Source organism: Myotis lucifugus, unplaced genomic scaffold, assembly GCF_000147115.1.
Source record: "Myotis lucifugus unplaced genomic scaffold, Myoluc2.0 scaffold_22, whole genome shotgun sequence".
NCBI lineage: Eukaryota > Metazoa > Chordata > Mammalia > Chiroptera > Vespertilionidae > Myotis > Myotis lucifugus.
This window is the reverse complement of record NW_005871070.1, coordinates 3,900,706-3,924,909: the sequence shown is the minus strand read 5'-3', so window position 1 is coordinate 3,924,909 and position 24,204 is coordinate 3,900,706. Positions and strand designations below refer to the sequence as shown.

Here is a 24,204-nt window from a genome sequence, read left to right as displayed (position 1 = left end):
TAGAAACTAAACAAAACAGACAGCAGGGGGGGGGGGGGGGGGCCCCCCCTAAGGGAGAAAGTTTTTTTTTTTTAGGGGGAAGAGGCCCCCCCCCGTCCGAGGGGGGGGAATATTTTTCCCCCCCCCCCAAAAAAATAAACCGGGGGGGGTAGGCTTTTTCCCCGCGGGGGGGGGGGGGTCACAACCCCCCCCAGCCGGCGATTGGTGTGAACTACAGAGGAAACACCTTTTCTGACCGCTCATTGGTTAAGCTCCCTGTATGCCACTGGTAATATTCTTAGTAACTTGGGTAATAAGAATCCAAAAAGGTGATCTAGGGTTTTTCACCACACTCCTGGAGAAAAAAACGAAGGTCCGCTGCTGGAGGGCTAAGAAATGTCATATCCTGCCCTAGCCGGTTTGGCTCAGTAGATAATGCCTTGGCTTGCCGATGGCAGGGTCTGAGTTCAATTCTGACCAAGGGCATGTACCTAGGTTGCAGGCTCCTCCCTGGCCGGGGCCCAGGTCAGGGCTCATGCAGGAGGCAACCAATCAAAGTGTTCCTCTCACTTTGATGTTTCTCTCTGTCTTTCCCTTTCTCTTCCACATTCTCTAAAAATCAATGGAAACATATCCTCAGGTGAGGATAAAAAAAAAATAATAAAGAAATTTTTATTATATGAAAGACACATCTTGAAAATGCCTAAAGAAAGTTGTCATTTTTTCATGGTGAAGGGACGGGAGTCCATGTTGATGAAAACACCTTGGTGGCTGCGGTGACTGGCAGTGGCTGCAGCAGCGGGGTGATGGGGCTGGTGCCTTCCCCTGATCAGCTCGGTCACCTCCCACAAAGGGAGGCCAGACTGCGGCTTAGGCCCTATCCCCAAGGGGAGCAGGGAGCGGGCCTAAGCCGTTACTAGGACATCCCCTGAGGACTCCCAGTATGTGAGAGGGGGTAGGCTGGGCTGAGGGACACCCCCCCCCCCAGTGCACGGGATTTCGTGCACTGGGCCCCTAGTCCTATATAATAAAAGGGTAATATGCAAATTGACCCTAACAGCAGAATGACTGGGAATGACTGGTGACACACACTGACCACCAGGGGGCAGATGCTCAATGCAGGAGCTGTCCTCTGGGGGTCAGTGCGCTCCCACAGGGGAGCTCTGCTCAGCCACAAGCCAGGCTGGAGGCTGCCAGTACAGCGATGGTGGTGGGAGCCTCTCCCGCCTCCTCAGTAGCACTAAGGATGTCAGACTGCAGCTTAGGCCTGCTCCCCGCTGGCAAGTGGACATTCCCCGAGGGCTCCCGGGCTGCCAGAGGGATGTCTGATTGCCAGCTTAGGCCCAATCCCCTGGGCCTGGTCACAAAAATTTGTGCACTCGGGGGTGGTCCCTCAGCCCGGCCTGTGCCCTCTCGCATCTGGGACCCCTCAGGGGATGACCACTTGCTGGCTTAGGCCTGCTCTGCACCGGGCCTCTAGTGTTGTGGGTGACCAGGCTAGCAGGCGAGGGCAGTTGGGGGCAATCAGGCCAGCAGGGGAGGGAGGTTGGGGCCTTCAAGCCACGTTGTCATAAGATGGTCACCACAAGATGACCGGCAGGGAGGGCAGTTGGGGGTGATCAGGCCAGCAGGGGAGCAGTTAGGCGTCAATTAGGCTGGTAGGGGAGCCGTTAGGGGATGATCAGGCTGGCAGGTAGAAGTGGTTAGTGGCAACCAGGCAGGCAGGCAGGCGAGCAGTTAGGAGCCAGCGTCCCGGATTGTGAGAGGGATGTCTGACTGCTGGTTTAGGCCCGATTGAGGGGTCCCAGATGGGAGAGGGTGCAGGCCAGCTGAGAGACACCCCCCCACCCCCGTGCACGAATTTTGTGCAATAGGTATCTAGTAAATTAATAATTAACAATGTAGACAATGCTCTAAATATACTCCCCCAAAGGCAAGTATCAAAGAAAACTAAGCTATAATGGCAACTTGAAGAATGCAAAGAAGGTAATTAGGTTAGGTAGTTACTTCAGCAGATAGTGGGTATACATGCAGAAATTGAAAATGAGTAATACTGCCCCACACCCTCATGTTTTCCCTAATCTTCCAGACACTCGTATGTAGCAAAACATACAATATCATATACTCCTCAATCATGTGAAAAGCATACGTTCATACACATTCTTATAGCCACATATGTTTTCATACATTCACTTCCTGTGTGGATCATTCATTTATTTTTTAGTAACTAAGAAAAGCATCTTGCTCTAGCTGGTTTGGCTCAGTGGATAGAGCATCAGCCTGCAGACTGAAGGGTCCTGAGTTCGAGTCCAGTCAAGGGCACATGCCCGGGTTGCAGACTTGATCCCCAGTAGGGGGTGTGCAGGAGGCAGCCGATCAATGATGCTCTCTCATCATTGATCTTTCTATCTCTTTCTCCCTCTCCCTTCCTCTCTGAAATCAATAAAAATATATATATTAAAAAAAAGCTTCTTGACGCAATAGGCACAGCATCTATCTAGTACATGATACCTTAGTAGAGTAGACACTCAATAAATAATAATTAATAATTAAAAGGATAATACCACAGTACTAGTTAATTTTTTCCCTATCATTACATAGTGTAAGCATAAAAACAATTATCTGCAATTATGGAATTTATTTTAATATGCCACTTTGAAGGTGATAAATGCTATAAACAAAATAAAATTGGGTATGTGATGGAGTTACTGGGTAGAGGGGGCTACTTTGCTAGGATGATCTGGAAAGGATTCTCTGAGGAACTGTCTATATGAGTCTGAGAATAGGACAATGAAAATGAGAAAGCCTGATGATGTGGAGAAAGAGCATTTCAAATAGAAAGAATAGTAAGTGCATACTCCTGAGATAAGAACAAACTTGACATGCTGGCAGATTAGAATGACAGCCAGTAAGGCCACATGTGGTAAAGGGAAAAGAAAGCAACAGAAGATGAGACCAGAGGGGTAGGCAGGAAGGTGGCCAAGTCACGTAGGGCATTGAAGGCCATAGTGGGGAATTCAAATTTTATTCTACATGCAATGAGAAACCATTTTTATACCACACAAATTATATCATTTCCAGTAGTGAGAGAAATTTACTCTGGAGCATTTGTATTTTCTGGTTTCTCTATCTATTCTTATCATTAGGAGTGTATTTATAGAAATTGGGGTTAAGGATAGAGTCTATGACATTAAAATAGAATTATTTTATGTAAGGTTGTTATATTTTGGGACTGAAACCATGGGTATAATTCCATAACATTTATTAACTATTATATTACTACACTTTTACTAAAATAATTAAAATTTTGTTATTCCTTAAATTTTTTTGAACTTATTCTCCAGACTATATTTAGCATATAGTTCTTTGGAAAGTAAAGTATATTGCAATTATATTCCCAAATAAAATAAAAATAGGAAATATTAAAATCAGACCAAACGGGTCTATAAAAGCTCACTCATTTGCTAAACTATTGTGACCAAATTTTTAAAAAGAAAATGAATTGCTGTCCATTACACTAACAGTATTTCAGAAGAAACTGACATCAATAAAAGGCTTCTTTCCCCTCTTTTGGGGGGGGGGGGGAATCCAGGAAATGAAAGATAGACTAGAGAGTCCAACTAAATATGTTACAATTATCTGAACTTGATCTTTATCAAACTCGTAAAAGGATGATTCAGCTACCTATGAAGCAGAGTATCAGCAAGTGGCTAGAACAAGGAGACAGAGGAAATGAGACAAGCTCCTGTGAACACTTTATACCAATGCTTGCAGCACTTTTGATTTTTTTAGGGGTGAATAAACTCAGTTAAGTGGAAATTATTTTTAACCATTTTCCATCAATCCTCCTCAGGTAGAGATAATTTATAGAACAGATGATTTGAACTAGGGTTATATCAGGATTTTTGATATGGTGGAATAATATTTCTGAGAGAGACTACTTTGTTAGGTTGAATGTTTGGTTAATTTGTTCAAGAAGTACAGTCTAAAAAAAAAGGAAGTATAGTCTATATTGTAAAAATTCTGTTCTTACTGTCTTGAGCCTTGAAAAAGCTCCTCATCACAAGAAATAAAAGGATATATTTAAATATGTTCAAAGATATTTACCTCTTATTCTGAGAAAATAAAATGCTTAAAAATAATGTACAAAATCACCACATATTTTAAATAAAAAGTGAGAACTCAAATTAGTTTCTGTAAACTAGATATAAATGAGTTTCTCCTTTCAAGTTTAAAACAAAGAACCAGAGTCATAAATAATTCTAGCTTGCCAGAGGCATGGCTATTTCTTTATACTGACTGTCGACTATCTAATTTAATTAGAGGTATTAAACTCCATGCTGAGGTCAACGAGCCTTACATCCTCCAATATTACACTTCAACCAGTGCTCATTAATGTGTCTACTGAATGGATTAACACACTAAAGATATATGTACAAAGGAAAGGGGGACAACCTAATGATATCCAATTGTTCATTTGTAATAGGACACATGTTCTAGGCCTCAACTTATTACCTCTAATGTGGAATTTATTAAATTCAGGAGAAAAAATGCCAATACAGAAAGTGATTTTTTATTAAGGGGAACTGGTATAAGACAACTGGTTTCTATGATTAAGTTTAAACATTTAACCTTTTATTAAAAAGAAATTGATACTATAATAGAGCTAAAATATAAGCCTGTTACTTAGAAAAATCTTACATACTAGCACTCTGAAGAGCAGATTAAGGACAAGAGTAATAAAGAACAGGAAAAAGGAAAACTCAGTATATAGAGTAATAAATATTAAGTTGACAGGTTTTACTTTTATATGGTAGGTACTATATATGTGAAAGCAGCGACATTTAAAATTTCAAAATACTTAGAGATTAAATAACACACTTCTAAATAATACATGGGTCAAAAATTCTCAAGAGAAAATAAAAAATATTTTGAACTAAATGAAAATAAAAAAGTTCTGGAAAAGGATACTAGTGATGGGTGTATAACAGTAAATGAATTTTATGCCAATGGACTGTACATTTAAAGTAGTTAAAATGGTAAATTTCATGTTGCATATATATTTTATATTTAAAAAAAACACCTTTCTATACTTATATGAAACTCTTAGTGTTCAAGGTTTAATCCCTCAAAATTCCAATATTTAAAATTTTCACCATTTAAAAGTATAATTTCAAATAGAACTCAACTGTTTAACAATTCTTAAATGGTGTTATCATTTCCAAAATTAATTTTGTTGTGATACCTGATTGTTAAACATCCATTTCAGATTCTTATTATATAGAGACAAACCATTGTGAATGTTTTGAATGAAATAATAAATCTTACTTGACATTTCTACAAAGGTCACAGGTACGAAAGTTTAAGTACCATATAATGATCAGGTTTGATATAGTGAAGTAAAAATATCCTGACATAATTTTTAAAAAGTATTTTAACAAAAAATGATATACTTTATTCTGCTCTTATGCTTGCAATCTAAGGTACTATTAATTTTAGACTGTTCTGGGGTTTAAAAGTTGTATCCATGGAGCCAAAAAATGATGATGATGATAAATATGAGTCACTGCCAAGTTCTTAATGATTAAAATTATTTATCTTTTTGTATTATACTCATACTTACACACCTCCTCCTAAACCTACCACACTATTGTCTGTGTCCATCATGGCTCTTTTTGTAATTCTAAAAACTACATGCCAAGAAATTCTATAGCAAACCTCTATTGAACATGCTTTCCTACATTTATCAATTATCTTCACCTTTATTACTCATTTCAATCTAATTAGCGTCCTTATATTACTTTTACTAACCATTACTCATTTAGTAAGCATTTTCCAACAATATTCTAAAATATAAACAAAATGCATCAAGGATATTAAATCAATCTTATAAAATATTTGAGAAGAGTTCTGAAGTTCCTTTTCAATAGTGTGATAAGAGCACTGTTTTCATAGCTTATTATGAAGTGTACAGAGCTTTGATATCAAGCAACAAAATATCAAGTAAAATGACCTATGATATTAAGTTGGTTACATGCAGCAGTTTTGAATAAATGGAGGAGGAAGAAAAGATGGAGGAGGAAGAAAAGATGGAGGAATTGGAGAAGGCAAAGAGAAGAAATGTTGGATAAGATTTTAATTTTAAAGTATTTCTTCCTAACAAAACCATATACACACAACTGTTCTCTGAGGTATCCCTGTGGTCATTAAAATGATTTTTGAATAACGGTGCCAGCTACAGTAAAATGGTGTCATAGGTTTTAAAAGGTGTGGGCCATCAAAATTACTCCACTATCTCTCTCGTAAAATTTACTTAAATTAAATAAGGCTTATTTTATCTGCTATTTTAGTTTTAATTAAAATTTATAATAAAGAATGTTATATTTTAAGTGCTTTTGTAATAATTTACTTTTTCCCCCCTCCTTCAATCAATATAAATATATCTATCCATACAAAGGGACTTGAAATATAATTTCACAACTTTGTATACACAAGTTTTTCAATTTGTCAGGTCTCCATTTTCTTGAAGGCAAATCTTTAGTTAAGACTATCAATCATATCATTAAAGAAAATAGAGTTTGTTCTATAACAATACTGTTTCTGAAGATATTGGGTGAGTACTCAGAATTAGTGTTTGATCAACTAGATTACTAGTACTTACATATTTTATATATTAATTTTTGTAAATACCAGGATTTTAACACTTACTTTTTTGGTCAAAGAGTCATCAGACTCAGAAGGCATTCTTGTTGATACATGAAAAATTACTTCCATTGTAGAGGTAGCAAAATATGGTGTGGTCAATCCAGTGCTTTTGTTTTTTTGTAGTCCTCCCATGAAACCACAATGGTTTGTAAGATTTACCTAGAAGCAATGAAGAGACACAATATTAATCAACTAAACAAAATTAAAAAAAACTCAGTTGAAAAAGAGCAAACTTTTCACTTTGTAAAAACAAGGGGAACAAAGGGATCAATCAATGCTTGACCCAGAATTACCAGTTAGAGCTGCTCTATTCACTTTAGTATTTTTTCTTAAGTATTTGAAGATCCCTAATTAATAGGAGTTAATTAGAAAAGAAATGAACTGCTGTGTACTATGAATCTTTAATTAGGCTACTAGGTGTTAATGGTAAATTGTAAAGGCTGTGGGGGACACCAAGGCCACAGAGTAAAAATCAAGTAGCAAAAATCAAGACTGGAAATGATTTCGGGAAAAGTTAAAACAGTAATGCCACTTTGATAAAATTATTAATTAGGTGTATCATATTTACTCCTCAAAACTGCCTTCCTAATTATTAGTACGTATCATTAGCCCAAAACAAGAATATCAAAATGCAGAATTTAAGCATACTTCAAATGCATCGAACTAGGAATCAATCTGTGCAAAGATTTTTAAATATCTTTTTTTCTGATTCTAGATACAATAAAGGCTAATATCAGGGCTGTTGCATTGAATTATATTCCCTGGATCTGTGTGATGCATGGAAGTCAGCAACTTAAGTTCATTATAGAAAATTAAAGAAATAATGGTGAAAAAAATTTTAAACACTGCTTAAATTTCTCCATTCAGAGAAACCACTTATACATATGTTTTTAAATAATAAATCTGGATATCTGATAAAGTGAAGAATTATAAAAATAAAATCTCTGTACTTGGTGAAGAGATATGTCTTTTAACCATCAGTATCAGCTACTAATGGGTGAACATACCACTAATTTTTATACCATTACTATATGAGATTGATTCAGTAATACATTCATATAATTAACAATTCGAAAGATATACCTTCCATATCTCATCTTTGGCTACTCAGCTTTCCCAGAAAGCAATTTCTTAAGTATCCTTCCAAAAATGTTCTCTGTATATACAATTAAATTATTTTATGTATGTGTGTATATACATACACATAGCACGCATATACAATGTTCTGCACTTTGCTTCTTTTGCACTTAAAATGTCTTGTAAAATACTCCTTATTAGTAAGTAAAGAGTTTCCTCATTTTTGTTTTCATGGCTTCACAGTTCATTTTCTTGATGAACAATAATTTAACTAGTCCCCTACTTGAAGGATTTCTAAGTTGTTTCCAATCTTTTGCCATTACAGTCAATGCTGCAGTGAATAACACTGAACACATCATGTTGCATTTGTGAAAGTAGATCTGTAGGACAAATACTCCAAAATGGAACTGTAAGTCAAAGGGCATGTGCACTTTTAATTTTGAAACCCACTAGCCAAATTGCTTTTCATACATGGCACCAATAGTGTATGAGAGTACCTGTTTCCCTCACACCATTTCAAATTATCAAACTTTATGATCTTTGCTAATCTGATAGGTGAAAATAGTATCTTAGTGTAGTTTTTTTTTTTTTTAGTGACAAAGTTATTTTCAAGTCAATTATCTGATTATGTAAAGGAGAAAGTCTCAGTTTAATGTTCCCTTGCTGTAAACACTTCGGTAACACTTGCTGATCTCTATTCTTTTTAAATAACCTTCTTATCTGGAGATCATTGAAAATTCACATGAAGTTTTAAGAAATAATAAAAAGAAATCCCATGTACCTTTTACCCAGATTCCTCCAGTGAAAAACTATATTATAACCAGGATACTGACATTGATAAAGTTAAAAGACAACATTTTCATCATGAGAGGATCCATCATGTTGCCCTGTTACATGATTCACTCCCACCCCACTGCCTCCTTAATCCCTGGCAATAACTAATCTGTTCTTCACTACCAAAACTGTCATTTCAAGAATGTTACATATATGAAATTATAGAGTATGCAACCCTCCCAAGTGTTTGCAGATTTTTCAGTTAATGATTTCCAATTTGATCCCATTATATGATTTCAATGCTTTTAAATTTGAAGTTTGTTTTATGGTTCAACATATGGTCTATTTTGGGAACTTAAAAAGAATATGTATTCTGTTGTTGTCAGGCAGAGTGCTGTATAAATGCAATTAATCCCTCCTGATGATGGTGTTGAGTTCTTCCACATACTTGCTGATTTTCTGTCTGGTTCTTCTTTTAGTTGTTGAGAGAGTGGTGAAGTTTCCATCTATAATTGTGGATTTGTTCATTTCTTCTTTCAGTTTTGTCAGTTTTGCTTCACATATTTTGCAGTTCTGCTGTTTATTGCACATACAGGACTGTTATGTCTTCTTGGTGGAGTGACCCTTTTATCATTACACTAGAGCCGTGGTCGGCAAACCGCAGCTCGTGAGCCACATGCGGCTCTTTGGCCCCTTGAATGTGGCTCTTCCACAAAATACCACGTGGGGGCGCGCATGTACCGTGCGATTGAAACTTTGTGGCCCATGCGCAGAAGTCGGTATTTTGTGGAAGAGCCACACTCAAGGGGCCAAAGAGCCGCATGTGGCTCACAAGCTGCGGTTTGCCAAGCCGCAGTTTGCCGACCACTGCACTAGAGGCCCGATGCACGAAATTCGTGCAAGGGGCTTGGCTCTTGCAGCCGCGGCAGCTGCCTCAGCCCTCACAGCCCTGGCTTCATCTGGAAGGTCGGTTGGCTGTCCTGTCTAATTAGCATATTATGCTTTTATTATTATAGATAATGTTCTCCCTGTCTATGGTAAGTTTCTGAAGCCCACTATTAATTGTAGCCACTCTGATTTTTCTTTAATATTTGCATGATATAACTTTCCATCCTTTTACTATCTAGTAGCCTATATTTTTATATATTAAGTGAGTTTCTTCTTCCTTTTTTCTTCTTCGAAATACAAACATAGACTTTATTACAAAACAGTTTTTCACACAACTGCAAGTTATTAGAATGGTATTCTGGTAACAAAATTTGTGAGAAATACTTGACCAAGTAAAAGCATGTAAGACTTCTCTATAGTCAACGTTCTCAGACCTTTACAGAGGAGGACAACTGCATTCCCTCTAAGTAAAGCCAGGCAGAGACAATGAGCACTGTGTGTCACCCCGTTGTGGGGCTCAATGCCTCCATCCCCAGGACTGGAGAAAGGGCAGGTTATGAGGACTGGAAGGGTCCTGCCTTCAGCCTTTGGGGGAGGGGGAGGAGGAACAAGCGAAGGAGGAGAGAAGGAAAAGAGGAGAGGAGGAGGAGGAGGGGGAGGAGGAATGAATTGAGAGGCAGCTGAGTGCTCACCTGTGCTGCCTCCACTAATCTGTGCTCATCACTCTGGGGAGTTGCAGATGAAGAGGGATGTTGGTGAGGAACAATAAGAAAAATTTGGTTTACTTTCCCAGCTTGTATTTATATTTTGTGCTTTAAAATCCTGGAGATTTAAGCTTCTGCTCAAATTCCAGAGTACAGTAATATCTCTAATGAAGGAAGGCTTAGGGCAGGTAATTCCCATCATATTTCTGAGAGGGACAAAGGTTAGGTAAGGATTATACCTTAGTTTTATTTTAGGAAATACTCTTTTTCCTAGTGCATATGTGGATTTTTTGATCCAGTTTGCCAATTTTTAAGTGGTATATTTAGACATATTTAGCATACTTATATAATGACTGATATGTTAGGGCTTAAGCCTGTAATTTTATTTTTTATCTTCTGTTTTATTGTTTCTCTTTTATTTTTCCTGCCTCCTATGGGTTAAAATTATCTAGAATTCCATTTTTATCTCTCTTGTTTTTAAATCCTCACCCCAGGATATACTTAGAGGGAGGAAGGGAGAGGGAGAGAGAGGGAGGGAGAGAGAGAGAGAGAGAGAGAGAGAGAGAGAGAGAGAGAGAGACAGAAAGAGAGAGAAAGATTCTCCCGTACATGCCTCTACCCAGGATTGAACCTACAGCGTTTTGGTGCATGGGATAACACTCCAAACAACTGAGACACTTGGTCAGGGCTTATCTATCATTTTTGAGTGTATTTTTAAAGTTTATTTCTTGGTATGTTTTTTAGTGGTTGCTCTTGGTATTATATGTACACTAGAGGCCTGGTGCTCGACATTTGTGCATGGGGGGGGGGGGGGCTGTGCCCTCTCGCAGTCCGGGCCATCCCCTGAGGGGTCCTTAGTGCTGCCGCGGAGGCGGGAGAGGCTCCCACCACTGCCATTGTGCTTGCCAGCCATGAGCCCGGCTTCTGGCTGAGCGGTGTTCCCCGTGGGAGCGCACTGACCACCAGGGGGCAGCTCCTGCATTGACCATTTGCCCCCTGGTGGTCAGTGTGCATCATAGCAACTGGTCGTTCTGCCGTTCGGTCGATTTGCATATTAAGGTTTTATTATCTAGGATAGCTTATTGTAGTTATGTACATACTAGTGCCCCAGTGCATGGATTTGTGCACATTGAAAGACTTTCTATTTTTTCATTTGTTTCAACTGTGTTCCCAATTGCTTGTTGAAGCATTTCCATTATGTCACTTTAAAGTCTGTCATTTTTCCCTGGCTGGTGTGCTCAGTGGTTAGAGCGTTGACCAGTGCACCGAAGGGTTGCTGGTTCGATTCCTGATCAAGAACATGTACACCTCGGTGACGGGTTCACTCCCTGCTCCTGATTGGAGCATGTATGGGAGGCAACCAGTCGATATCTGTCTGTCTCTCTCTCTCCCTCCCTCCCTCCCTTACTTCCACTCTCTGAAAAGCAATGAGAGAAATACCCTTTGTGAGGATTAACTAAACAAAGAACCAAAATCTTTGTCCTCTTGGTTTTGGCATCTATTGTCTTTTCATTCAGTTTGAGACTTTCCTGGTTCTTTGTATAATTTCTGATTGAAGCCTGAATATTTTCAGATGTCAGTACTTCATTCCTTTTCATGGCTGAATAATATTTTCATATGGATATACCATATTTTGTTTAGGGTTCAGATTGCTCCAAATCCTAGCCTACAGTTATTATTACTGCTATAACTATTTGATTCTAGTCATCCTAGTAGTGGTATCTCTGTGGTTTTGATTTGCATTTCTCTGATAATGATAACAGGCATTTTTTTCATGTGCTTACTGGTTGTTTATCTTCTTAGGAAAAATGTCCTTTGGCCATTTTTTAAACTGGGTTGTCTTCTAATTATTAATTTATGTAAGTTGTTTGCAAATTTTAGAAGTGATTTGCAATTATATTTGCCAATTCTGTGGGTTGTCTTTTCACTTTGTTGATAATGCTCTTTGAAGCACAAAAGTTTAAATTTTAATGAAGTCCAATTTATTGTTTTCCCTTTGCTGTTCATGTTTTTAGTGTCATATCTAAAAATTCCCATTATTTATAAATTATACTTCAATACAGCTGAAAAAAAAAAAAGAATCCCTTGCCAAATCCAAGGTCATGAAGATTGACCCATTTTTGTCTTCTAAGAGTTTTTTTAAAAAATATATTTTTGTTGATTTCAGAGAAAAAGGGAGAGGGAGAGAGAGATAGAAACAGCAAAGATGAGAGAGAATAATTGATCGAATGCCTCCTGCAAGCCCCCTACTGGGGATTGAGCCCAGAATCCGGGCATGTGCTCAATTGGGAATCAAACTGTGACCTCCTGGTTCATAGGTTGAAACTCAACCACTGAGCTACACTGGCCGGGCCTAAGAGTTTTTTTTCCTCTTTTTTATTGTTAGATTTTTCAAACATACAGCAAGGTTGAAAGAACACTCCTACATCTACCACTTAGATTCAACAACTGAAACCAGTCTTCTAAGAGTTTTATAGTTTTAGCGCTTACATTCAGGTCTTTGATCCATTTGAGTTAATTTTTATATACAGTGTGAGAGGTAAGAATCCAACTTCATTCTTTTGCATGTGGCTTTCCAGGTGTTCCAGCATTATTCATTAAAAAGAGTATTCTTTCTCCACTAGATGGTCTTGGTACTCTTGTTGAAAATCAGTTGACCATAGATATATGGGTTTATTTCTGGAATCTCAATTGTATTTAATTGATAGATATGTCTATCTTTTTTAAAAAATATATTTTATTGATTTTTTACAGAGAGGAAGGGAGAGAGATAGAGAGTTATAAACATCGATGAGAGAGAAACATCGATCAGCTGCCTCCTGCACATCTCCTACTGGGGATGTGCCCGCAACCCAGGTACATGCCCTTCACCAGAATTGAACCTGGGACCCTTGAGTCCGCAGGCCGACGCTCTATCCACTGAGCCAAACCGGTTTCAGCGATATGTCTATCGTTGATGCAAGTACCGCACTGTTTGATTAGCATTGCTGTGTACTAATTTGTTCCTTTTTCATATGTCCCTTGCTTTTACTAATACTTATTATCAATACTTTTCTGCTTTGTATTTTTTAAACTGTAAATCTATTTACAATGTTTCTTTATACTTTCCACATACATAATCTCAGCTGGACTTCACATCACATCTGCTGGGTAAAAAAAGTATATTACCTTTGACAAATAAGCAAACAAACCCAGAGAGCTCAAATAACTTAGGGTGAAATAGCAGGTTAGATCAGCCATAAAATATAAACTGAATGATAAAGGCTTATGTATTGGACACTGTGCAAGAACTGGAATTTAAAAAGAAAACAAAATGGGGTAAAAGTGTCTGCCTTCTAGTAGCTTACAGTCTAATGCAGTGGCCTTCAACAATTTTGCTTATGTATTCTCTACAAGAATTTTGAGAAACTATATATTAAATTGACAACTACAATGAAAATTTTCATCATGTTTAATGATGCAAGAGATAATTTCTAGTATACTGTATGTTACATATATGTGCTTTAAACATATTTTCATCAAAATCTTAGAGCTATAGATTTTGCTGAATACTTATAAAATGTCTGCTACTAACTTAATGACATATCAATCAGCCACATCAAATTCACTTTCTTGTCAGAACATGTCTGACACTTCATTTTTCAATTAAAATAAACATATTAATATAAGTTTCTGTGGTAAATATCTCACTGCTGTTTTACAATTCTAAGATAGATTTGACATAGGAAACTTGATGTGAGTTGGTAGCCAGAATGACCTAAAGTGCAGTACCTTTCCATATTTCTTGCTTTGCTTTTAGAAACACACTCTCTCGGAAACATGATCTCTTGAATGAACTGTCTTTTTTTGGTTCTAAACCTTCTGGGGCAATGCAGGACTCGGTGGGTGAGTGGTAAGCCTTTCTTTTACCAAAACAAAGAATAGAAAAGGAGAGGAAAGAGACTGCAAAAGGGTTCTCAGGCATTAACTTTAGTAAAGTTGAGCATCTATCTGAAAACTAATCTCCTTAAAACTAAACATGCTGATGTGCCCCCTAGAGAGCCTTGGTATAGTTCCAAGGATATTTATATCTTGGTTTGAAGACTAATAGTCTACTATTCATAGCTGTGAAGAAAATCCAGATCTCTAAACCTATGCGTTTCATACTCTCTGACAATATATTGTCTCATAAAGTAGTCAACAATTTCTGTTCAAAGTCCCAACTGCTGCTGTCTTTGCAGATGAGATATAGGATAGAAACAATAATAAACCCACGGTATAGTTATTGATTCTCCTAATATAATGCTTCTAAAATAAGCTAGAAAAAACCCCACTACTGCTTCCAAATAGAAATAAAATGATATTTGGTATACTAGTAATTTAACAACAGTACCTCCCAACCAAGACCAGCTACAAAATCTTCATATGCTTGACTTCCTCCTGTATTTGTGAGAATGGAATGTTTATCTTCTTGTCCTTCAGCAACATAAAATACTGCGATCTTGTGTGTCTCTCGGCTATAAAATAAAAGATTAATTTATCGGTTATTATCCAATAATGATGTTCTGTGAACAAAGTATGTGGCAATAAAAAGATGAAAACGCTTTAAATCTTATAATCTGTAGAGGGAGAAGAGTAATTATAAGTAAAAAAATTATAAAAATTACAAAATTGCCATTGGAACAGAAGAAAGGTATGATTACTTCAGGCTGGAGAAACTTGAAGAAGAAGGTAATATTGAGTTGAGTGAAAGTAAGATTTGACGAAGAAGAGGAATTATATCAGGAAAGACACATAGGTGTGAGGGCATGAAGCATCTTAAGAGTTGCCTGTTGTACAATGTGGCTGAATCCCAGAGTTAAAGGAACTGTGGTTTAGAAATAATATAGGAGAATAGAGATGAGAAATGATTCATTTCTTCAAAAGTACTTATCATACAGAAGAAATGTGTACACAAATATTATAAAACTCTCATCCATGACAGTCTGGAAGACTGTGCAAGCCCAAGGCAATACCTTCTTTGGAGCAATCACAGAGCGAACCTCCAAGCTACTAATCTCTGGGTGAACATGGGGCAAAAAAGCACTAGGAACATAATAGCTGCCTCAAAGCTACATCCACAGTAAACAATAAAAATCTAACTGGTTAAAGGAAATAAAGCACAAACTTTTATTAATAAGTAGATTAGGTCAACCGATGGAGAACCCTTGGTAGCAAGACTAAAAGAAAAAAAAATGTAAAAAAAAAATGAGCATGGAGATCAGAGGCACATACCCTGGGCCTGGGGAATAGAGTTTGCAACATTAGCTCAGCCAACTCACTAGAAAATAAACAAATAATCAAGCAAACCACCACCACCACCACACTTTTATTTTTTTAAAATATATATTTTTTATTGATTTCAGAGAGGAAGGGAGGAGAGATAGAAACATCAATGATGAGAGAGAATCATTGATCGACTGCCTCCTGCACACCCCCTACTGGTTTATACTAGTAGGTATGTGCCCTTGACAGGAATAAAACCCAGGACCCTTCAGTTCACAGGCCGATGCTCTATTCACTGAGCAAAACCAGCCAGGGCCCCCACAAACACACTTTTGATTCAAAGACACTGATAAAGTTGATAGCAAAAGAAATGGAAAAAGATACCATGCAAAGAGTAACCAAGAGAGCTGAAGTGGCTATACTAGTATCAGACTTGAAAACAAAAAATGTTATTAGAGATAAAGAGACATTTCATACTGTTAAAAGGTTAATCTAACAGGAAAATATGAAAATTAAAAACATATATGCACCTACCAATAGAGCTTCAAAGTACATGAAATGAAAGAAGACAGAATTGAAGGCAGAAGTAGACATTTCTACAGTGTAAGAGACATCAATACCCCACTTTTTTTTATTGATTTTTTTTTTTTTTTTACAGAGAGGAAGGGAGAGGGATAGAGAGTTAGAAACATTGATGAGAGAGAAACATCGGTCAGCTGCCTCCTGCACACTCCCTACTGGGGATGTGCCCACAACCAAGGTACATGCCCTTGACCGGAATCAAACCTGGGACCCTTGAGTCCGCAGGCTGACACTCTATCCACTGAGCCAAACCGGTTAGGGCAATACCCCACTTTTAATAATGGGCAAAAAAACCCTAAGAGAATATCAACAAGGAATGAGAAGATTTGAGTAACAGTATAAACCAACTAGACCTAACAGACAACTACAGAAAACTATCCAACAGTAACAGAAAACACATTCTTCTCATGCATACATCGAACATCTTTCAAGATAGACTACATGGTAAACCATAAAACAAGCCTCAATAAATTTGAAAGTCCTGAAATTATGCATAGTGTATTTTCTAATCACAATGGAATAAAATTAGATATCAGTAAAAGAAGAAAATTTGGGAAATTCACATGTATGTGGAAATGAAACAAAGTACATTTAAATAACTGATGGGTCAAAAAATATATCTCAAGGGGAATTAGAAAATATTAGAGATGAATGAAAATGAAAGCATAACATACCAAAACTGATGGCATGCAGGTAAAGCAGAGCTCATTGGTAAACTTATGGATGTAAATGCCTATATTAAAAAGAGGAAATATCTCACATCAATAACTAAATTTTCCACCTTAAAAAACTAGAAAAAGAAAACCAACTAAACTCAAAGCAAACAGAAAGAAAAAAATAATAAAGGCTAGCATGGAAATAAATGAAATAGAATAGAAAAATAATAGAGAAAAATCAAGGAAACCAAAACTTGGTTGACATGATAAAAAAAAAAAATTGACAATCTATCAGTAGATAAGCAAGAAAAAAAGAGAAATTCAAATTACTAAAAATCAGGGAAAAAAAGAAGAGACCTCACTACATAGCTTACAGAAATAAATACCTTATGAATTATAAGGGAAGTAGTGACCTGGTGCATGGATTCGTGCACATTGAAAGGAAATTAATTAGAAGATGGCTGGCGGGGCGGGATTGGGTGAGAAGGGCTGGACACGCCCTGGAGCCAACTTTCCTCAGTCCCCCCCACCCCCTCCCTCACCTGCAGAGTGAGCAGGGTCCCTCCAACAGGTGGGGTCCCTTGGGCTGGCCTGTGGGGACCGGCCAAAACTGGCTCTCTGACATCCCTCAAGGGGTCCCGGGGGATGCAAGAGGGCACTCTGCAAAGTTGCTGTCGTACAGGGTGTGGAACACAAATGCAAGTGTGCAGTAAACCAGATTCGGGGCCGACAGTGCCCCAGCAACAACATAACCCACAGCCGAAGGTAGAACTGTGTGGCCCCGTGAGGAATCGGGCTCCCTCCTCTCTGGTTTCGAGGTGCGTCACCTGAGAACTGCCGCTGCCAAGTCACTGCAGCTAGGCAGCTCCTGCGTTGAGTGTCCTGGTGGTCAGTGCACATCATAGCGACCGGTCAGACAGTAGGAGCGACACTTAGCATATTAGCCTTTCATGTATATAGATACTACCAACAACTGTATGCCAACAAATTAGATAAATCAGATTAAATGGACAAATTCCTAGATAGACACACATTACTAAAACCAACAGAGAAGAAATAGAATGCCTGAACAGATCAATAACAAATAAAGAGATTGAATTAGTAATTTGATTGAAAAGGAAGAGGTAAAATTACCTCTACTTGCAGATGAGATGATTTTGTACACAGAAAATCCTAAGGAATACATCAAAAAGCTATTAGAGCTTTCAATAAATGAGTTCAGCAAGCGTTCAGGATACAATATGTATATAGAAAAACCAATTGTATTTCTATACACTAGACACCTAGGATTTTGATGTTTCTATCTCTCTCCCTTCCTCTCTATAAAAATCAATAAAAATTGATTTTAAAATTTTTTTAAAAAAAGTTAAGCTCCTGCTACATATTTCTAGTCACAAAACCATCACCAAACTCTTAAATACTTTTAATAAACATTAAAGTAAACGAGCTATACACTTAAGAAAAACTGATAAAAAGAAGATATTATTTTTCAACCTGCTTATTCCAGTTCAGAGTTACGGGTGGCTGGAGTTTACCTAAGTAGCTCAGGGTGCAAGACAGGAACCAACCCTGGACAAAATGCCATTCCATCACAGAGAGGAGCACTCAGACAGTCACCCACACTCACTCATACTGGGACAATTTAGATATGCCAATTAATCTAATGTGCACATCTTTGGAATATGGGAAGAAAATGGAGTACCTAGAAAAAACCCACTCAGACGTGAGGAGAATGTGAAAACTACATAAAGAATAGATTTTCCCTCCTCATCAATGATATAATGAACATAGTTAGCTCTAGCCGGTTTGACTCAGTGGATAAAAGGGTCCTGGGTTCGATTCTGGTCAAGGGCACATACCCGGATTGTGGGCTCGATCCCCAGTAGGAGGCATGCAGAAGGCAGCCAATCAATGATTCTCTCTCATCAATGATGTTTCCAACTCTCTCTCCCTCTTCTTTCCTCTCTAAAATCAATAAAACATATGTTAAAAAAAAAGAAACATAGTTAAACAAAATGTTATTCCAGGACCTGCTGTACTCTGAAAACTATAAAACACTGTCAAAGGAAATTAAAGATCTTTTTTTTTTTTTCGCTAAAAGTATTACAAAGGGTATTACATAAGTGTCCTTTTTTCCCCCCCGCCCTTGACAAGCCCCTGCCCTCCCTTACCCCCCAGTGTCTTATGTCCATTAGTTATGGTTATATGGATGCATACAAGTCCTTCGGTTGATCTCTTACTCCCCTCCCTCCTGTCCCCCAACCCTCCCTGGCCTTCCCACTGCAGTCTGTCAAACAGTTTGAGGCAGCTCTGCCACTGTATCTATTATTGTTCAAAAGTTTGTAATGGTCTTAATTATCCATGAAAGAGTGCGATCATGTGGTATTTTTCCTTCATTGACTGGCTTGTTTCACTTAGCATAATGCTCTCCAGTTCCATCCATGCTGTTGCAAATGGTAAGAGTTCCTTCTTTTTAACAGCAGCATAGTATTCCATCGTGTAGATGTACCACAGTTTTCTAATCTATTCATCTACTGATGGGCACTTAGGCTGTTTCCAGATCTTAGCTATGGTGAATTGTGCTGCTATGAACATCTGGGTGCATATATCCTTTCTGATTGGTGTTTCTGGTTTCTTGGGATATATTCCTAGAAGTGGGATCACAGGGTCAAATGGGAGTTCCATTTCCAATTTTTTGAGGAACCTCCATACTGCCTTCCATAGTGGCTGCACCAGTCTGCATTCCCACCAGCAGTGCACAAGTGTTCCTTTTTCTCCACATCCTCTCCAGCACTTGTCGTTTGTTGATTTGTTGATGATGGCCATTCTGACAGGTGTGAGATGGTACCTCATTGTTGTTTTGATTTGCATCTCTCGGATGATTAGTGACTTTGAGCATGTTTTCATATGTCTCTTGGCTTTCTGAATGTCCTCTTTTGAAAGGTGTCTATTTAGATCCTTTGCCCATTTTTTGATTGGATTGTTCATCTTCTTTTTGTTAAGTTGTATGAGTTCCCTATAAATTTTGGAGATTAAGCCCTTATCAGATATGACGTTGGCAAATATGTTTTCCCACGAGGTGGGTTTTCTTGTTGTTTTGTTGATGGTTTCTTTTGCTGTGCAGAAGCTTTTTATTTTGATGTAGTCCCATTTGTTCAGTTTCTCTTTAGTTTCAACTGCCCTAGGAGCTGTATCAGTGAAGAAATTGTTTTGGCATATGTCTGAGATTTTGTTGCCTTTGTATTCTTCTAGAATTTTTATGGTTTCCTGTCGTACATTTAAGTCCTTTATCCATTTTGAGTTTATTCTTGTGTATGGTGTAAGTTGGTGGTCTAGTTTCATTTTCTTGCATATATCTGTCCAGTTTTCCCAACACCATTTATTGAAGAGACTATCTTGGCTCCATTGTATGTTCATGCCTCCTTTGTCAAAAATTAATTGAGCATATTGGTTCGGGCTAATTTCTGGACTCTCTATTCTATTCCACTGATCTATATGTCTGTTCTTGTGCCAGTACCAGGCAGTTTTGAGAACAGTGGCTTTGTAATACAGCTTGATATCTGGCATTGAGATCCCACCTACTTTGTTCTTTCTCAGGATCGTTGCAGCTATTCGAGGTCTTTTTTTATTCCAGATGAATTTTTGGAGAGTTAGTTCTAGATCTTTGAAGAAGGCCATTGGTATTTTAATGGGAAGTGCGTTGAATTTATAGATTGCTTAGGGTAGTATGGACATTTTAATGATGTTGATTCTACCAATCCAAGAACATGGTATGTTCTTCCATCTGTTTATGTCTTCCTCTATCTCTTTTTTCAACGTCCTGTAGTTTTCTGAGTAGAGGTCTTTAACCTCTTTAGTTAAGTTTATTCCTAGGTATCTTAATTTTTCTGGTGCGATGGTAAATGGGATTGTTTTTCTAATCTCTCTTTCTGAAAGTTCACTATTGGTATATAGAAATGCCTCAGATTTCTTGGGGTTAATTTTGTATCCTGCTACATTGCCAAATTCATGTATTAAGTCTAGTAGTTTTTTGATGGAGTCTCTAGGGTTTTGTATGTATAATATCATGTCATCTGCAAATAAGGACAGTTTTACTTCCTCTTTTCCAATTTGGATGCCTTTTATTTCTTCTTCTTGCCTAATTGCAATGGCTAATACTTCCAGTACTATGTTGAACAGGAGTGGTGAGAGTGGGCAACCCTGTCTTGTTCCTGTTCTTAGGGGAAATGGTGTTAGTTTTTGTCCATTGAGTATGATGTTGGCTGTGGGCCTGTCATATATGGCTTTTATTATGTTGAGGTATGACCCTTCTATTCCCACCTTTCTGAGAGTTTTTATCAAAAATGGGTGTTGGATTTTGTCGAAAGCTTTTTCTGCATCAATTGATATGACCATGTGGTTTTTTCTTTCAATTTGTTTATGTGATGTATCACATTTATTGATTTACGGATGTTGTACCATCCTTGCATCTCTGGGATAAATCCTACTTGGTCATGGTGTATGATCCTTCTGATGTACTGCTGGATCCGATTTGCTAAGATTTTGTTGAGGATTTTGGCATCTATGTTCATGAGGGATATTGGCCTGTAATTCTCTTTCATTGTGATGTCTTTACCTGGTTTTGGTATTAGGGTGATGCTGGCTTCATAGAATGAGCTTGGAAGTGTTCCTTCCTCTTGAATTTTTTGTAGTAGTCTGAGGAGGGTAGGTTTTAGTTCTTCCTTGAATGTTTGGTAAAACTCCCCTGTGAAGCCGTCTGGCCCTGGGCTTTTGTTTGCTGGAAGCTTTCTGATGACTGCTTCAATTTCTTCCATAGTTATTGGCCTATTGAGGTTTTAGATTCTTCCTGATTGAGTTTTGGAATGTTGTATTTTTCTAGGAATTTGTCCATTTCCTCCAGGTTGTCTAGTTTGTTGGAGTAGAGTTGCCCGTAGTATTGTTTAACAATCATTTGTATTTCTGTGGGGTCTGTTGTTATTTCGCCTCTATCATTTCTGATTTGGTTTATTTGGGTCCTCTCTCTTTGCTTCTTGGTGAGCCTGGCAAGGGGTTTGTCAATCTTGTTTATCCTTTCAAAGAACCAGCTCTTGGTTTCATTGATTTTCTGTATTGTTTTTTTGGTCTCTATTTCATTGATTTCTGCTCTAATCTTTATTATCTCCTTCCTTCTGCTCACTCTGGGGTTTTCTTGTTGCTCTCTTTCTAATTCTTTGAGTTGTAGAGTTAGATGATTAACTACCATTTTTTCTTGTTTTTGAGATAGGCCTGTAGAGCTATAAACTTCCCTCTCAGGACTGCTTTCATTGTGTCCCAGAGGTTTTGGATTGTTGTGTTTTCATTGTCATTAGTGTCCAGGATGTTTTTCATTTCTTCTTTGATGTCATCGGTAACCCAATCAATATTTAATAACATGCTATTCAGCTTCCAAGTGTTTGAGTATTTTGGGTTGTTTTTATTGTAGTTTATTTCTAACATTATGCCCTCGTGATCTGAGAAGATGCTTTTTATGACTTCAATCTTCGTGAATTTGTGGAGACTTTGCTTGTGACCCAATATGTGGTCTATTTTTGAATATGTCCCATGAGCACCTGAGAGGAAAGTATATTCCGCAGCTGTGGGGTGAAGTGTTCTGAAGATGTCAATTAAGTCCATCTGATCTAGTGAGTCATTTAGGATTGCTGTTTCTTTGCTGATTGTTTGTCTAGCGGATTTATCCAAAGATGTCAGTGGTGTATTAAAGTCCCCTACTATGATTGTATTGTTGTTGATCTCTCCCCTGATATCTTCCAGAAGTTTTCTTATGTATGTGGGTGGTCCTGCATTGGGTGCATATATGTTTACCAGGGTTATATCTTCTTGTTGTAGTGATCCCTTTAGTATTATGAAGTGGCCTTCCTTATCTCTGGCTATGGCCTTCACTTTGAGATGTATTTTGTCAGATATAAGTATTGCTACCCCAGCTTTCTTTTCCTTTCCATTTGCGTGAAAGATATTTTTCCATCCCTTCACTTTCAGTCTGTGTGAGTCCCTTCTAATGAGGTGGGTCTCTTGTAGACAGCAGATGTATGGGTCATGTTTTTTTACCCATTCAGCCACTCGATGTCTTTTGGTTGGAGCATTTAGTCCATTTACATTTAAAGTTATTATTGAAAGGTACTTGTTTGTAGCCATTTCTTTTTGTGTGTGTGTGTGGCTGTTTTCTTTCTGAGCTTGATGTTTCTTTTTTTTACACCAGTCCCTTTAGCATTTCTTGCATGGCTGGCTTGGTGGTGATAAACTCCCTTAGCCCTTTTTTGTCTGTGAAGCTTCTTATTTCCCCTTCAATTTTGAATGATAGCCTTGCTGGATAGAGTATTCTTGGATTCAGTCCTTTGCTTTGCATCACTTTGTAGATTTCCGTCCATTCTTTTCTGGCCTGATGTGTTTCTGTTGAGAAATCATTTGATAATCTAATGGGAGATCCCTTGTATGTTACTTTCCGTCTCTCTCTTGCAGCCTGTAAGATTCTCTCTTTATCCTGAACATTTGCCATGGTAATTATGATGTGTCTTGGTGTGGGTCTTTTCGGGTTCACCTTGTTTGGGACTCTGTGGGCTTGTGTGACTTTTTTCTTCCCCACCTCAGGGAAGTTTTCTGATATTATTTCTTCGAATAGGTTTTCTAATCCATGTTCATCTTTCTGTTGTTCTGGCACCCCTATTATTCGTATGTTGTTTCGTTTCATGTTGTCCCAAAGCTCCCTTAGGCTCTCCTCCTGTCTTTTAATTTTTTTCTCCATTTGCCGTACAGTTTGAGTGTGTTTTGCTTCCTTGTCTTCTAGTTCACTAATTCGGTCCTCCGCTTCTCCCAGTCTACTGTTGATACTTTCAATGGAGTTTTTTATTGAAGCTATGTCGCTCTTCATTTCTTCTTGGGACTTACTTAACACTTGGGTTGCGGGAAACGAGTTAAGTCGGCTCGCGTGAATTGCGCGTACTCCGCGGAGGCCGTCTTAAACTCGGTTCATATAGATTTGCGGTGGAGTGCGGGAAACGTGTAAACTCGGGCCGATTGTAACTGCGTATTACCAAATATTTCATTTCATCGAACCCATACTTCAAAAGATATAGGCATTTTAACGCACCATCTTATATTTTGGCGGGAAATTCACCCGACACCGAAGTGGTAATAAATAATTTTTAATAAAAAAGAAAGAAATCTATGATTTCTTATGTGATTTCCTGTGTGGGGGGCAGATGGAGAATAGGCAGCAATGAGCCCTCAGTTGTCAGAAGTCAAACAAAAAAGAAAATAGACTATGGACCCTATTTTATATACAACAATACAAAATGAGCAAAAATTGGGAAAAAAAGTCCTTATGTCTGTACTAAAACCACATCTAAAGAAATAAGAAGAATGTTTAGAAGTAGAAGTAAGCAAATCATGGTGATGATTTCATTGACAATGATGATGGCGGTGATGGTGGTGATAGAATTGGAAAGGAATCTTGGTCCAATGTCTTGGGTGGGAATCTGTCCTTTCCCACCCATTCAGTCATCGGGTTTTTTTCAAAGGCCTGTGTCAACTTACAGTTGGGCCATTGGGGTCTCAATCCC

The 24,204-nt window shown here is 38.0% G+C and overlaps 1 protein-coding gene across 14 annotated transcripts in view; it reads right to left on the bottom strand.

Moving 5' to 3' along the window:
* RALGAPA1 (Ral GTPase activating protein catalytic alpha subunit 1) overlaps window positions 1-24,204 on the bottom strand; it is a 281,001-nt gene that overhangs the window by 48,924 nt on the left and 207,873 nt on the right. For 13 of the 14 annotated variants that reach the window (XM_023751509.1, XM_023751508.1, XM_023751514.1 and 10 more), the window contains 2 exons: window positions 14,500-14,623; window positions 6,688-6,843 (listed from right to left, as the gene is read on the bottom strand). In XM_023751509.1, coding sequence (XP_023607277.1) covers window positions 6,688-6,843; window positions 14,500-14,623 — 280 coding nt within the window. Of the gene's footprint in view, window positions 1-6,687; window positions 6,844-14,499; window positions 14,624-24,204 lie in introns of those variants that run through there. The other variant, XR_002828508.1, reaches the window with a different exon arrangement.